Genomic DNA, 16,706 nt, shown 5'->3' with positions numbered 1-16,706 from the left:
TGTTGTTTGAAATACACATACATTTTATTGGTGACAGTCTGACAGTGAATACCTGGCATTGATCAAGAAAAACATCCATTACTGTGTGAAGATTGCAAGAGAACAACACATTTAAGTAACTCAAGATAAAAAAAAAAAACACAAACAAAATTCCTTTGCATCATCAATAAAAGGACTAAAAGAACAAAGTGTACATTGTGTTAAGTTCCACAGTGGCTGAGAGGATCCTAACTACAAGCTCAATCAGTTTAAATGCTTTTTTTTTTTCCTATTTTCTATAATTTTTGTCTAGATAGTGTAAAGCAGATACTTGTACATGATGCAAGCTGCTACCTCAAATCACACCCACTGAGATATTCCACCTCAGGCATCTGCTGCCTTGTGTGCCAGCAACAGAAAGCTAATACATGTCTTCATATCATTTTATCATAGCTTTACGTATAAAGCTGCTACAAAACAAGTGTCCTGTGCATCGTATAATACTCAAGGCTGCACAAAATACAATAATGTCATTATCTAATGAAGGACGCAACAGACCGTGGTGTTATTATAGCCTTCCACTTGAGATCCATCATTAGTCACAGCAGTGAAGTGTAGTAGGAATCAAAGGTTATAAGGTTAGTTATCATCAGTACAGTATGTGAAGTGCTGCCCTGCTATGGGTGTTAGGAGCTGCCATCAGTAACATTATCTACAACAGCTCAGAAAGCAGCAGCGTTTTACACACAACCAAGAACACAGTTTCCATCTGCATCACCATCGTCATCGTCAGTGGTAAACCTGACTTTGTGTACTAGTAAACGCGACGTGTTGTGTAGTCATTCCTGTGTGACACATGCGAAACATGCATTGCAGACAGAGTGCCGGTAGGAGTGAAGAGCATTGAAGCTTGTGCATATTTGTGCACAGACACTGAGCGAGACAAGTTTCCATTCACAGTTCAAATAAAGAATTAAAGGAAATGGCTTTAAAAGTGGTTATAACACTGCAGCATATAATTACTAATATATCTGTGGGGGTTGTTGATCAATACCAATGACTCAGTGATTACTTGGTTTATTGTTCTTTGAGTATTCATCACGGTGATATGTTGCCTCTTTATGTGTCATGTCCAGCTCTGCATCATTTCACTATCTAAGAGACTGTGTGACACGTGATTCCCCACTGATCTGTGTTGGGCTGTGGGGACACGTGGTCATGCATTGAACTGGATGCACAGTCTCCCTCTGGATCTGCTGAACCAGGAAGGAAAAGCAAATGCAACTTTCAGTCCGAGGTCCTCGGACACCGCAGCATTTATCACAGCAATGTTTTAGAATGAAATCTGTGTATTTAAATGCAACCAGTGCAAATCTTTTACTGAATTATGGAGGCAAAATACATATGGACATATGGGCATATTTTTCTACTTTTCAAGACAGACAACCTGCCAATCAAACCCACTTTACACAGCAACTGGTGCGTCACATCTACTTTGGTCACACCAGGAAAGAAAGACGGCCGGACAGGACACTCCCCTGAAAGTACTAATTATTGCAATAAAACTACGAGTCTAAAGAGGCAGAAACCTACTGAAGTTACTCTGAATCATACCGAGACCTTCACACATGACTTTTCACAAACCATTTAGTCAGTTTTGACCTTTAAAGAATCAAACCCCCCGTAGAGTCACAACGGAGGAAGCTTCCATGATGGCTGTCACACCTTCCAGTCTTTAAGTAATCCTGCTCTGCCGAATGAGAAACAAACCACCCACCACCAGCCGCTACCTGATGTATTACGTTATTACATCACTGAGCTTGAACGATGTTTTCCACCAGGGTTGCTTCTCCTTGCGGCCAGCAGGGGTCAATGAAGATCAGAGAGAACTCAGTAATGCCCCTTTAACTCAACCTACGCACTTATTTTCACGAGGACGTGAGATGAGCGTGTTGATGTTTGGATCAGTGTGATTCTCAGTGATTACGTCCGAGCTCACACGTATATAAAGCTTCAGTATATCGTCAAGAGGGCGAAGGAACGCGCCGCATGTTCTGATTGGATGAGTGACTCTCGACATCACAATTTATTCACACTAGGCACTCTTTTAATTAAGACTTAAAACGTTAACCTTCCATAGCCACGTGGAACTGTGGCTTTTTGCTTGTATGACTATGCCTCAGCTGTAAAACACAAAAAAACATGTTTAATATATTTGATAGCTCTAGTTTTTATTTCTTGGAAATAATTAGTTGCTGAATTTGTAATGAATCACGATGAAATCCCTGCAGAAGCTGTGCTGCAGGGTGGATGGGAAGGGGGGGGGGACTGGACACATTCAGATCCTGCTCTTTTTCAAAACTAACAGCAGACTTGTTCACTCAAATGCTTTTTTAAGGACGGAGGTATTCAAGTTTCTTCATGTTTGCAAAAAAAAACAAAAAAACAACAGGCAACACATTAAATCTCTCATTCTGAATGAACAAGGCAATCAAACCTGCCTTGGCCTCTCATGCTATGGCTGGTGTGGAAAAAAATGTTGAGATGTTCATGAGAAAGCACACGCACGCACACACACACAAACACACACTCTTGGCTCTAAAGCTGCTGAAACAAGGCTATAAATCTGTACAATATTTAAATACTGTATTTACAGAAATAAACACACTTCATTGTCTCGACTGGAGTCACACCTGGCTTCAAAATATTCAAGTGAGCGAGTGGCGTTTAGTCCACATCTAATAGTCAGAAGCAAAAAGAAATAAAAGGCAACAATTAAGCACATCTGATGGCTGCACTTGATTTTCAGACTGAGCTCACAGCACGTTCCTCTGGAACCAGACTGGTGGCTTTGCATGATTGAAAAGTAGATTTACTGGTTGGTTTGTGTTTTAAATGCTGTACCTTTATGGTACTAAGGGATATGCTTCAGTACTCGGAGTCAAGGAGGAGGGTGAATAAGAATCTGAATCTATAAATGTGGCATCTTCAAATCCCAAGCCCATTTTCATCTTGAGCTGTAGTGTATTTAACAGCTATAACTGGACTAAAACAAATACTACCTGTATGTAACTGTTAAGCCTCATTAGCCAAGTATCTTCATTATCATTATTTCTCTGTTAACAAAAAAGGTTATTTGTCAATCGGCTGCAGTTTCTCCTCAGCTCTACCGATTTTAGCATCTTTAAGCAGATTGTTTTGGTTTTACTATTTGACAGGTTGGTTCAGTCTCACTGTCCTCATCACTGAAGACACACAGACCAGCAGCAAACAGGAAACAGGCAGCTGGTGGACAGAGTTAAAAAGGAGAGGAAGCATTGATGCTAATGTCTCCATACAGGTCTCTATGTCCTCCACATGTGAATAGTGGGGTGTTTGCTAACACGTTAACCATTTCATCTCTATTAGGTGATAACATGACACCCACAGTTAGCCTTTGCAACAGCACTATACCTAAGGTAACTAAGGCCCTGTTCAGAGGATTGCTATCGATATGCTGTGTGCAGCTGTGTGACGTGTTAACGGTTTACAGAACGTTCAAAGGAATAATGCAAAACCACTGGAATGGCCCTAAGAACTGCTGTGAAGTACAGTGGAAATCAGTATCATTACTGAAATACAATGACCTGCTGCGGCAATAAAGAAACTGAAGCATGCAAAGACGTGTGTTCTGAATGTTTCCACCATGGTTGTGTTTATGATGTGTGATTATTATCTGGTTTGACTCGTTTTGATAACAAGTTCCTAAATCTGACCCTATGCAGATGCAGCTGTGTCATGTGGGGGTGCATGGGTTTGTTATGAGTGTGTGAACACTGTGGAGCTTGTCAGCAAATTAACTACTGGGACGGACGTGAATAGACAGACCTTAAAAGACACGTTTTCTTTTCAGATTCTACAGTTGAATGTCATCCCGCGTTTAAGTTTAAGAACTTTCATTCAAATTCTGCCCCTTAAACTGAGAGTAAATGGGCCTTGAGATTGAATATCCTTAAACACTTTCAAGTAAATATCCCCAGCTTGTTGGCTCTGTATGTGAATGTGGATGTGTGTGTATGTATGTCTTTGTGTGTATGTGAGTAAGCTGTATTTTCCATTTCGTATAATTCCAATAATTCTGTTACATTAGCTCTCATGGTCTACTTAGTGGCTGAGGAAGTCAATGCTAGCTTTGACAGTGCGTCCAGTGGACACATCCACTGCCATGGCCCGAATCTCTGTGTCTCCAAACTGCATGTGCGTCTGGATCTCACGGCGTGGCGCTGTGCTTTCCGTTCCACTCACATCCAAACGAAGTGTTCCGCACTTCCTGACACCGGGCTCGCTGATGAACCCCACCTTCTCCTTCTCCGAGCAATAGACGTGGATGACGATAACCTGCTGGGAAGGCTTGGCCGGCGTGTAGCTCCGTTTCACCAGCTCACCCAGCGCCACGGACTGGTCTGCAGCGATGAAGGTGTCGAAAACGTCAGTGCACCATCGGGTGCCATCCTTCACCAGCAGCTTCTCTGGCGGGTGCTTGCCCTCAACGAAGCGGTTGAGGACGCCCACGCCATATGTGAGGGGCGAGCGGCGGACTTTGATGATGCTGGGGTCCAGGCCGAACAGCACGGCACCTTTCAGAATAGTGAGGCCGACGTCATGTGGGATGATGATGCGGCTGCGGCCCTGGAGCATGTTCTGGACGGCATGCTGTAGCAAGGGCGACTCAGCAAAACCTCCCACTAGGAACAGGAACTTAATGTCGCTCACCTCTGGCTTCTCAAAGAGCTCGGCTGGAGGAGAGACACAGAATCTCAATGAACAAATCCAAATAGAAATCTGAATTTAGTTTTAGTAAATGTGGTTTCATAAGGGGACTGTAGGGCCTTGGCGGAGGTATGCATGCTACTGAGTGCCACTCTGGTTGGTTGTGTTTTAAAGTTGTTGTTGTTCATAGATAAAGAGTAATTGCTAAAAATCAAGGGCAAAAAGGACAAACTAAAAATCTAAATAAGGCAACCAGCAAAAATCTGAGCAGAACAATTCATGCTAAAGTAATGTGACCTATTTTCCACTGGTTAAGGTGGTTATGAATAATGTAGGTTTACTGGTTTTAGGAGGAGACCAACCCCAGAAACACATCCCTTACAATGTCATAAACTTCTATAGAGTGTATTGTATATTGTATAGTATACAGAGTGAAACATATAGTTATGTGTGTCTCAGGTGTGTGTGAGTTATGGGAGCAGCTTACTGAGATGCTGGATGATGTGATCTATGGTGGGTTTGAAGAGGGAGTTCATAGCGTCTGGACTCATCCTCAGCATCCCTTGAGACGACCATTTAACAAAATCCACACTGGAGAGGAGACGAGGGAAGATCGGTTACATGTAGTCGACTAAGTTCTGTTAATGTAAAATCATCTGCAACTAGAGCTGGGAGATACGAGTCAAACTAACAAGACAACGTTATCAATATATATCACTTTAGCTCAGTGAAATCTACTGTGTGTTTTAAATTACATCGAAAGAAAACCTTCATACTCCCAATCTGCTAAAAAATGTTTACATAATTTTGTAAAACGATACCAAAGTATTACTAAATATAGCTCAGCACTATCTGCAACACTACTGATGTCCAGACACATGATGTATGTTACAAATGGGATACAAATCCTGGATATGGGTCACATTTTTCCATACACATATTCATTTGAGACCTTGTGAAGAGTATTAGGGCCATGTTGAAGAAAACAAAGAAAAAAAACATTGTAGGAAATAATCAGGTAACAAAACCAGTGTTAAACTCTTTCTGGATCCAAAATCTTTTATCGATCTCATTGTGATAATATGAAACCTCTTTGAATATCACACGAATTAACCAACAATACACAGTGGACCTCTGCAATTTCCCTCAAGTCTATGAGGTTCTTTCTTCAGAATAAACTCAGTTAAAAAGACACCTATACTAAAGTAGAACTTAACAAGAGCCTCCACATTCCTCAGTTTAACGCAGGCAACAGATTGACCTTCTGACCCCCTCTTCAATGACACCTAATCTAAAATTACAACTTTTTCTTGTAATATTATGACTTTATTCACAAAAGCTCAGTACTTTGTTAATATACAAATATTTGTCAACTGGATTATTTTAAAGGGATGATAAACCAGGCTGCTCCTCTGTGAACCAGCCTCTTCTACAAACTGCTGTGTGTTGATTCACTACACTGACCATAGTTTGGAACATTGTGTTGGAATATTTCCCTTTCAGCCATTGTTTCCAGTGTGAAACCCAGTAGCAAAGACCAGTGGCAGCCCAGGCTCTGTGTGGAGCTCTGTCATCGATTTCTTCTGAAGCTGTCTCCCTCAGTCCTGCCTGTGTCTGCTGCTGTCTGCCAAACCTCGACTCCTGCAAGAATCCATAGTATCCATCTGACTGGTTCCCATGAGTGTGATCCGTTGTGATGTGCACATGTGAGTGTGTGATGTCCACATACTGTGTGTGGGATAGTGTTAATGTTGGCCACACCCAAGGCTTTCCAGCAAATTGAGGCAGGCTGAGCACTTCCAGTCAGTCTTCAGAGGAGCCCGGAGGCCACTAAGGGCTCCAGTTTCAGCCATAGAAATCTTTTTTAATGTCACACACTGGGATTATGAAAATCCAAACAAAACAGAGCCATAGTGTCTCCATAGTGATCCCAGAAGTCAGTTGTTGGAGAGTTCTAATGGCCAACAGTGAAAGGATATGTCACCATTCATATTTTCTCTGTCTACCACTGATTTCTGATGCTGTGTTTGGTATTTTTCTTCCCTCAGTTCAAGTGTGTCTGCTTTACCTGGTAACTAAGAACCTGTCCATACCTGTATTAACATCCGTCCTGAGACATCCAATCACAAGTGGACAGCTCAAAATATGTTGTTCAAAAACTTGATTCGATCTCAATTCCCCATTCTATACGCAAATAATAAAGTATATAACTTCTGTATGTAAAGACCGAATAATGTTGTTTTATCCAGTCTGAGTTTACAAAAGTGTTAGTTGTCAATGTGTGTGACACAAAAGTAACTGATGGATACACAATCTATTGTTTGCCAAGAAATAGTCCCAAGATATCATGACTTAATTTCTGTACTATGTGATCTTCAGATATGTTGATAGATTCTTTTTGACTTCAGTTCAGCCCCTCGTTTTCTGGATGCACTTACTTGCTCTTGCGCAGGGCATGTTCCACACTGTGGCCCCTGAACTTCTTGTAGTAGTCGATGAAGGAGAAAGGCAGGTTAATATTGAGCGGGTTGGTACGTTCGGGGGCTGCTGCTCTCTTCCGAGACTCGAACGCAATCATCAGGTCCACCCAGGCGGCCGGCCTCTTGATCTTAAATTGGTCGATGAAATCCTGACCGAAGATCTTACACAGCAGCTTCTCAAATTCGTAGTCAATACCGATAGAGCCGTAGGGGCCACCTGGGAAAAGAGGGGATTGTGACTGATCAGAACATTTCATCAAGGTAAGACCATGTGCAGAAAGCAGAGCGAAGCCACCTCGTGTTACACTGTGGGTCTTTTTACCTGAGGCCTTATAGAGCTCCTTCAGATGTCCCTCTGGAAGACGGATCTGATGAACAGTCAGGTCCACTGTTCCTCCACCACAGTCCACCACTACATAACGATCCCCTGCACAGAAAACACACAAGAACAGAATAAAGAGTTTGCATGAGCTCAGGCACCGGGCACCTGAAATGCAACCTATCTTGCAGCATCCTTCCTGACAGGACTCATTGCCTCTGACATGCATCCTATGCCTCGTATCTACATCTGCTGCTTTCAGATTCTCCAGGGAGGATCGCCTTGACTCCTCAGCTTCACAAACGGAGAGAGGACTGCTGGCAAACATTTCTGTGGCTGTAGTGTCAGCAAGCGCACGCGATGAGGTGATGATAGAAGGGAAACTGGACAAGGTAAATAGTGGAACTCATGGACAACAGACAACAGTTTTGACATCAGACGATGTGCAAATGAAAATATATGCAAGGTCACATTTGAAGCAACTACATGTCACAGAAAATATTAACTAGAGATTCTTCCTTTCTGGGGTGGTGAAATAAAGAAGGGCACAGGGCCTCTGATTTGCAGAGCAGAAGCTTTCAGCTGGACTTAGTCTTCTCAACACGGACGCTCATCAGCGAATCAGGTTCCAACAGGTTCAAACCAAGTCAATGATTCATTCTGTGTATTTGTACATTTCATTTTAAGGCACTGAGGGACATTATTGTGACTTGAGTGTGTCCATTATTTGTGTCAGTTATAATAACATTGGACTCATAGTTTCAAAGCTGAGATCTGGGAGATTAATGATAAGACCACAGTGAAGTCAGGCAATCAGACAGGTTGTAGAATCTCCAAACCCTTTTTTTTCAAGTCAAACTGAAAGTGAGTGCACCTGAAACATCTCTTATCAAACTGTGCATGCACAACTAACATAAGTACGGTAGGAAACACGACATCAGTCTGTGTAGTGTGATGGATGTTTACAACAGATGTTCATAACAGTTCATTGTACCAGGAAGTCTGTTCCGAGCTATCTGATCCTCTGCCTGCTCCATCAGAGTCCAGTGTCTAAAGCTTGTACCTAATATGACAGATTGGCAGCATAGCAAACAGCAAGAGCAGTTACCCTCTAAAGAAGGAGAAGGAAATCACAATAGATGAGTAAAAGAAGTTAAAGACTCTACCTTCTTCCAGCTCCGACCAAAGCTCCCCTATGACATTTTCCACCAAAAAGGTGCGGCTCTGCCGGTTGCGCCGAACATGCTCCTTGGCTGGTTGTTAACAGAGAAAGAATGTTCTGGTGAGTGTGATGAAGGCGTGAAGCTCTGCTGTGTGTGTGTGTGTGTGTGTGTGTGTGTGTGTGTGTGTGTGTGTGTGTGTGTGTGTGTGTGTGTGTGTGTGTGTGTGTGTGTGTGTGTGTGTGTGTGTGTGTGTGTGTGTGTGTGTGGTGTGTGTGGTTGTGCGTCGTGTGTGGCAGCAAGCAGCAGGCTGAGATGCACTTGTATCATGTGAGCAAAAGCTGATTCCTATAGAATTAGGCATGGATCATTTAAGTTATTAATAATTAGAGAGCACACACACACACACGTGCGAACACAGACACACACACACACACAAATCATGCTGCTCACAGAGTTAACATGCAGTGAAAGAGGAGGACAAGACACTGGCAGGCACTGTCACATTAATAGGATTTACTAAAACTATGATTTTAGAAATAAATGCACACATGTGACTTTCTGAAGAAAACATGCCGAGGAGGCAGCATGACAAACACATGAAATAAAAGATGAATAAAAGTAACTATCTGCACTATAACTGAACCATAAGTCCAGATCAGCTCATCCAACATTGAGTCAGTAGTTCTTTTGTTCTTCTTTACTTCCTCTAACAAGCACAGTCTACTACAGGGAGTTTAACCTGCAGGACAGTGAGGCCATGTGACCTGAGCTTGACTGGCTAATATCAGGAAGACCTGGCTGAGGTCAGTGTCAGAGGGTGATTTCCTCCTACACAGAGGAAACAATATGAAGACGGAAGGACGGCTCACAAGCTAGCACACCAAGGGCATGAGAGAGGTCTGCACTTAACATTACATCATGCTAACAACCAAACAACCTCATCAAAATAGACAACAATTTGCAGTCTCAGAAAAGAAGACATACAACAATGTTCTGTTGAACGTATATTTGGAAATATTTCAATATGAATGGTTTCTGTAAAATTAATTATCAGCCAGGAAATGATTATCTAATAGGAGACATTAAACGACACAAATCTATCATTTGATGTGAAACATATTGGGCAACAGACGTTTCAGTGGGAAAAGTTCATTATGGGAAAGTCAAAAGGAAAAGATGACCGTTCCTATTGTTCTTCACAATTCAGATAGACTAATAATATCCTGATACATTGTTAAACATGGAATTTGAAGAAAAAAAGTCAGCTTTTGCTTTGGTAAGGCCCAGGAGCTACAGGGTTGCTTTACTAATGGTCATTGATATATGCCATGTTAATAAATCTAGATTTAGGTTAAACTGTTGGCTTTCTTATGAATTATACGACCAGTTGAATCTGAATACATTGATTGTCTTTACAGATAATAGTATAAACCAAAAGCCCCCTTGTGAACCTGCATTGTTGATGATGATGAACAAAAAAATGTGCACAAATAAAGGTGGAAGAAGGAGGGAGAGTATTTGCTGTTGCTGCTTGACATGCTGCTAAATAACAGCTGTCCCTCTGAGGTTTTACCTTTTCAAATATTTTATCTATATCTTTATAGATATTTGTTCTAAACATTTGCATCCAAATTTGTGAAAATGTTGATTAAGAGAATGGGAATAAAGACCAAAGACTAATGACAATTATGTTATGGCTAGAAATGTAATGATTTTCCTTAATGTAATGTGGTTTTTAATGTTTTATTTATGAAGAGGTAATAAGCTGGAACTGGTCAAGTAATAGTCCTGTGTTACCTGTAGTTTAGATACTGCACTTACTCTCTCCTGTTGGTATATTTTATTATTAGGTTTCAAAGTAGGTGACTTTTTGAAATTTGCAAACAGTGTGTCCATTTTAACTGTAAGGCTTTGATAATGCTCCATGGTGGATGTGGAAAGCGGACACAATATAATAAGGGAGCTGCACACACATGCACATTACACACGTGCCTACTAGCGACCATAATGGTGACCTGACAAGGAGAAGAAGGAGAAGAAGAAGAAAAGCTATTTTGTTTGTTGTGTTTGGCTGAACAACATGAAAACAGTATGTGTGCAACTGCTTAATGTGAATACAGGATATTCAAGCATCAGATTGAGCGTCCAGTTCAGTTTGTGCACTTGCACGGTGGACAGTGCACACTGTCCCACATTTTAGGCTACATTCGGAGTAAATTTTTCAAACCTCATTGCTGAGACATGCTATATCTGTGACTGCTTTTAAATTCCTCCTTTAAAAGCTTGCATCTCTATTTGTAAATTAATTTTATTCTATGTTGGGCCGGCAGGTACTGCAGCTTCCTCCCACAGTCCAAAGACATGCAGATTAGGATTAGGTTAATTACAGTCTCTAAATTGACCATAGGTGTGATTGTGAGGGTGAATGGTTTTTTGTTTCAATATGTTGGCCATGAGTTATGCTGCTGATCTCTACAGGGTGTGTAGTTGTATAGATAATGGATGGATTGTTCTATTGTTGTTTGATTGTGGATTTTATCGTTTTGTGAAGCACCTTGTAATGTTGTTAAGAAAGGTGCTACACAAATAAAGGTAGTCACTAGTTAGGGTTGGTTAGTCACTGTATTAATCGGTGTATGGGCTGACAATGTAAAATACACACTCCCATCAGCACTGAGCTGTGAGGAGGTCTGGGCCCTGCAGTAAAAGACATGAATTATCGATTAATGATGTTTTGTCGTTGTATAGGAGTCAATCTCAGAAAAAGAAGCAAGAGCAATAGGAAATGTGATGATTGGAAAGAAATAAAAATTCAATGTGCCTTTAAACCCTCATGCACTTTGTGTTTGAGTGTAGAAATAAAGCATGTTTACCATGATCTGAAGAAACTATGGAAGACATGACGTTCATCAGGAGGCAATAAAGACACACACATTAATAAAGACCACTCAGTATGGTGGCATGCATGATTAGTAGTCGACGAAACATGGTGAGAATTGATGTGTGGAAGCTTCTTCACTGTATCAAAAGAATCAGCACCACTTGATGTCAGTGTTGATGGGACTTACCTTGGTTCGTTGCACTCCCTGCATTGTCAGTGGGGCTGAAGCCGTTCTGGGTGGTCTGGGTGCCCAGGTCCACCATCTGGTGGAGGCGGAGCTTGCGGCAGTAGATTGATGCTGCCTCAGGTTCTAAGGAGATGATCAGCTGCTCTGGGTTTTCACGGCACACCAGACCAGACTACATGAGGGCAGGAATCAGACAGGAAAACACACGGTTTAACTTTTAACATAAACTATTGTTCTTCTCAATTCTCAACACACACACCCCCACACACACACACACACACACAAGTTGCACAAAAAAGCTGTTGCTGCTCTTCATGTCCATGTATAGACTTAAAACAGCTGTATGAGAGGCGACCAGATTGCATCTGAACATGTTGTCCAAGCTACTGATCCGTCCTGAAGTCTAAACTAGCAGGCAGATAACGCACTAATCCTTCTAAGTGCAACAATACAAACATGTGAGAAAGCCAGGTACACTTACACATGAAACTATGTCATTATACAACACACAATAATACTGTATTTATGAATATCTGCAATTGAAAAGCTGTGAGAGGAAGAAAACTAGTGGTTGTGGTTAAAGTTGGAGCCTATAAGTCAGTGACAGTGTTGTTTATACACTAAAGAAGTAAAAACCCTCTAACATCTGGATTTTGTCTTCAGTGTAAAGAGTGCAAACAGCACTCTGTCATGGTCAGATGACACTGCAATAGTCACAAGTATTTATCTGCACCGGCTCTGATCAGCGATGATGGAAACGGCAATTTTCCACCGTAAACATAATCACTGTCCTCCATGCTCGTTTCTTATTTACTAATCCTATTTTCTGGTATGTTCGTAGCAATGAACATGAAACACCAGCAGAATAGAAGAAGGGCCACTGGGGATAGAAAAGGGGTCAGTCTCCTTTTCTTTATCAATGTTTAAAAACCTGTATACACACACTTACTTTAGTGTAAAAGGCCTTTGGGAATTGAGCACTACTCATGAAGTGACTAATTTAAGTTCATACAGTAAATGGCTGAATTATATAAAGCTTGTTATGTGATTATGTTTATCACTACAGCCATGACATGTTCATATAAGGCTGCAGCAGGATGCTGTTGAACATTTGTTGCAACATAAGTCTCAATAGCAAATAAGAACCTGTCTAATTGTGTGAGATGAACCTAAACTAAATTAATCAAACTAACTATGATGGAACTATTGATGTTAACACTATATGCAGCTGTCAGAGAGAGTTTCATGTAAAGATATAAGTTAATCACAGTACAGTATGGGTCTAATATGAAGTGTATTTTCCTTGGTGATAGGAGTTCAAAAGTGTTTGTGACAAACATGGAATCTAGATCCAAGCCCGAGTCATCAGGAAATATCGCTTTTACATAAAGAAGACATCATTCTGTTTTCTGATTATCAGCTGCTGAATAATAAGGTTTGTTTCAGTACCACAGCTAACAGCAGTTATAAATGACACTACGTCATTATAAACATCAAATCCCTGCAGTGATCATATTTTAGTTGTGGTGTGTGTTTCAGATTTACTTCAGTCTCTATGGTTTCCTTTAACACATATTTCTCAGATGAATTGCCTTGTTTTGCACCTGAATAAAGATCATGCCTGAAGAAGCAGTGCTGCTTTTATAGTGAGTCAAAAGCAGCCAGAGAAGAAATAGTGCTGGGTGTGAGGGATGCATCAGAGAGACGTGGGTTGTGTCATGGCCCCTGGAGAACTACTGTATGACGTGATCAGAAGAGGTGTGGTAACAGTGTACTGCCAATCGCTTGGTTCCTCCACAGCCAATCCAATGATCCACACTTGATGCTGAGTCACTGCAGATGCCCAGCTCCTCCTTGGCTCACTTTCTCTCCTCCTTGGCTCACTTTCTCTCCACCTCTGCTCACATTCTCTCCACCTCTGTGTTTTTATTACATCCTCTCCCTTTCAGCTCATCCCTCCAGCCCCACTGCAGATAAGAGCTAAAAAACCCTCCCTCCCCCTCCTTCCTCCTGTAGCATGCACACCAGGGATGTGACCGGGGCAAAACAATGACATCACTGGAGAAGCCAGCAGGGAGCCAGGAATCTGAATCTGTCCAGAGCCATTGTTCAAAAACTCGATGTATTCATTTGGCTTCAGATTTGAGGCGGATTCAGATTTCTGAAAACAGCACATTTCCTCTCTGTCCAACAGTCAAATGAGAGGACTGATGTTGAGTTCATGTCTTCCATCAATAATTCTACATGATCAATGGATCATATAACAATGCAAGCATGAAGAGCTACATGTTTATCCCAGGAGTTGGTGGAGACCGAAACAAAACTTTCAGTCTTAGTATTACTGGAATCAATTCGGCAGTTGACCACAATAAGCTGTATTACTAGACCAACCGGAAAATTCAGTGGGACTTAATGGCACCATATTAAACTGTTTTTATCCCACTTAAAGGACGACAATGACTACTTTATGAGTAATGCACTTCCAAGCACATCAACTTGTTTTTCGGACTTGTTAGGATTTCCTTTCCCCTTCCCCTTGCTTTCCTGCTGTTCTCTCCTTTCCTGGTGTGCGTTTGGCTTTTCCTCATTTTGCTTGTATTTCTGTGTTTTTTCTGTAAGAGCATGATTTCCTGTTTCCTGCCGATGCACCTGTACACCTGAGCTACATTCTGCCATCAACACAACAAGCCTGCCTTTGTATTTAAGCACCATTTGATCCCACAAGACTTCAGCAGATCTCACATTCACATACAAGTGGTAATTATGCTATGCAAGTAGGGCTGGGCGATAAAACGATAACGATAATTATCGCGATATAACTTTTCCTCGATAGAAATTTAAGACATGTCGATATAACTTCGATAGAACTCATTCCATCCATGTTTTGACAGACAACGCGAACAGCCAATGATAATGAGAATAGCGCCGCGCCGAACCAATCATGTGGCTGGAATAGAGTTACAGCCACGTCAGGTTAGGTTGACACACACAGCACAGAGTGTAGGAGGAGCAGCAGCACACGGGCAAATGTTTAGGCTCCTGCATAGAGGTGGACGACTCTGCATAGATGCAGTGACTGAACATTATCATGTTTTCTGCTCAGTTCATTGTTTCAGCAGGTCTCCACCGCTGAATCATCATCACACCGCTGCTTCAGGACAGACGCTCATTAAAGGTCCGGTCGTCCTGTGTCAGAGTCTCTGTCAGAGCTTCCTCCTCACTCCCCCTCTGACCTGCGCTCACTTTATACTTTAACAATAAACACCATCAATGATCACAAGTTATTAGGACACGTGCAGGACTGACGTTTACTTTGTGTTTGTTTGATTCGCTCTAGAGTTTATGAGACAAATGTTTAAACCTGCTACACAGCACGAGACGTAACGTGACGTGCACAGTCAGGACATCAGGGTTAAAGTGACCGGAACGATCCGGAGACATGATCCGACATCATCGATTAATAACTATTTTAGAATATAGGACTAGATGTTGAACATCCCATGTGACTATCAGATGATAGAAATATAAGACAATAGAATTAAAGAAATCAAATCAAAATAAAAAAATGCTGAGTATGTACATTATATACACCTTTTTACTGTAGTGGTTTGTATGAAATGTTCTAAGTAAAGTGCAGTGGCACAGGGTGATTGTAGGAGCAAGTAAAAATCGGTTTTGGGCATAAGAAAAAACTTTGGACATAAGACGAACATTATACATACACATAAATGTCAAAAAATATTTTTTCTGGTTATTTGATTTATATCGAGATATACACTATCGTTCAAAAGTTTGGGGTCACTTAGAAATTTCCTTATTTTTCAAAGAAAAGCACTGTTTTTTTCAATGAAGATAACATTAAATTAATCAGAAATACACTCTATACATTGTTAATGTGGTAAATGACTATTCTAGGTGGAAACATCTGGTTTTTAATGAAATATCTACATAGGTGTATAGAGGCCCATTCCCAGCAACTATCACTCCAGTGTTCTAATGGTACATTGTGTTTGCTAATCGCCTTAGAAGACTAATGGATGATTAGAAAACCCTTGAAAACCCTTGTGCAATGATGTTAGCACAGCTGAAAACTGTGTTGCTGGTGAGAGAAGCTATAAAACTGGCCTTCCTTTGAGCTAGTTGAGTATCTGGAGCATCACATTTGTGGGTTCGATTATACTCAAAATGGCCAGAAAAAGAGAACTTTCATGTGAAACTCGCCAGTCTATTCTTGTTCTTAGAAATGAAGGCTATTCCATGCGAGAAATTGCGAAGAAACTGAAAATGTCCTACAACGGTGTGTACTGCTCCCTTCAGAGAACAGCACAAACGGGCTCTAACCAGAGTAGAAAGAGAAGTGGGAGGCCCCGGTGCACAACTCAGCAAGAAGACAAGTATATTAGAGTCTCTAGTTTGAGAAATAGACGCCTCACAGGTCCTCAACTGGCAGCTTCTTTAAATGGTACCCGCAAAACGCCAGAACACAGACATTGGACTGGAAAAAAGTGTTATGGACAGACGAATCAAAGTTTGAGGTGTTTGGATCACACAGAAGAACATCTGTGAGATGCTGAACAGGTGAAAAGATGCTGGAAGAGTGCCTGACGCCATCTGTCAAGCATGGTGGAGGTAATGTGATGGTCTGGGGCTGCTTTGGTGCTGGTAAAGTGGGAGATTTGTAAGGTAAAAGGGATTTTAAATAAGGAAGGCTATCACTCCATTTTGCAACGCCATGCCATACCCTGTGGACAGCACTTGATTGGAGCCAATTTCCTCCTACAACAGGACAATGACCCAAAGCACACCTCCAAATTATGCAAGAACTATTTAGGAAAACAGCAGCTGGTTGCTGCTGTAATGGAGTGCAGCGCAGTCACCAGATCTCAACCCCATTGAGCTGTTGTGGGAGCAGCTTGACCGTATGGTACGCAAGAAGTGCCCATCAAGC

The 16,706-nt window shown here is 41.5% G+C and overlaps 1 protein-coding gene across 6 annotated transcripts in view; it reads right to left on the bottom strand.

Annotated features, from left to right (window-relative positions):
* hspa12a (heat shock protein 12A) overlaps nucleotides 1-16,706 on the bottom strand; it is a 42,375-nt gene continuing 25,669 nt past the window's right edge. For 2 of the 6 annotated variants that reach the window (XM_035173080.2, XM_035173079.2), the window contains exons 7-12: nucleotides 11,759-11,930; nucleotides 8,694-8,780; nucleotides 7,531-7,635; nucleotides 7,167-7,425; nucleotides 5,216-5,319; nucleotides 1-4,754 (exon numbers count right to left, since the gene is read on the bottom strand). In XM_035173080.2, coding sequence (XP_035028971.1) covers nucleotides 4,123-4,754; nucleotides 5,216-5,319; nucleotides 7,167-7,425; nucleotides 7,531-7,635; nucleotides 8,694-8,780; nucleotides 11,759-11,930 — 1,359 coding nt within the window. In that variant the 3' untranslated portion in view covers nucleotides 1-4,122. Of the gene's footprint in view, nucleotides 4,755-5,215; nucleotides 5,320-7,166; nucleotides 7,636-8,693; nucleotides 8,781-11,563; nucleotides 11,579-11,758; nucleotides 11,931-16,706 lie in introns of all 6 variants that reach the window. The other 4 variants (XM_047342411.1, XM_047342410.1, XM_035173077.2 and 1 more) reach the window with 3 other exon arrangements.

Source organism: Hippoglossus stenolepis, chromosome 12 (genome assembly GCF_022539355.2).
Source record: "Hippoglossus stenolepis isolate QCI-W04-F060 chromosome 12, HSTE1.2, whole genome shotgun sequence".
Classification (NCBI taxonomy): Eukaryota; Metazoa; Chordata; class Actinopteri; order Pleuronectiformes; family Pleuronectidae; genus Hippoglossus; species Hippoglossus stenolepis.
This window is presented reverse-complemented; position numbering and strand designations above follow the sequence as displayed.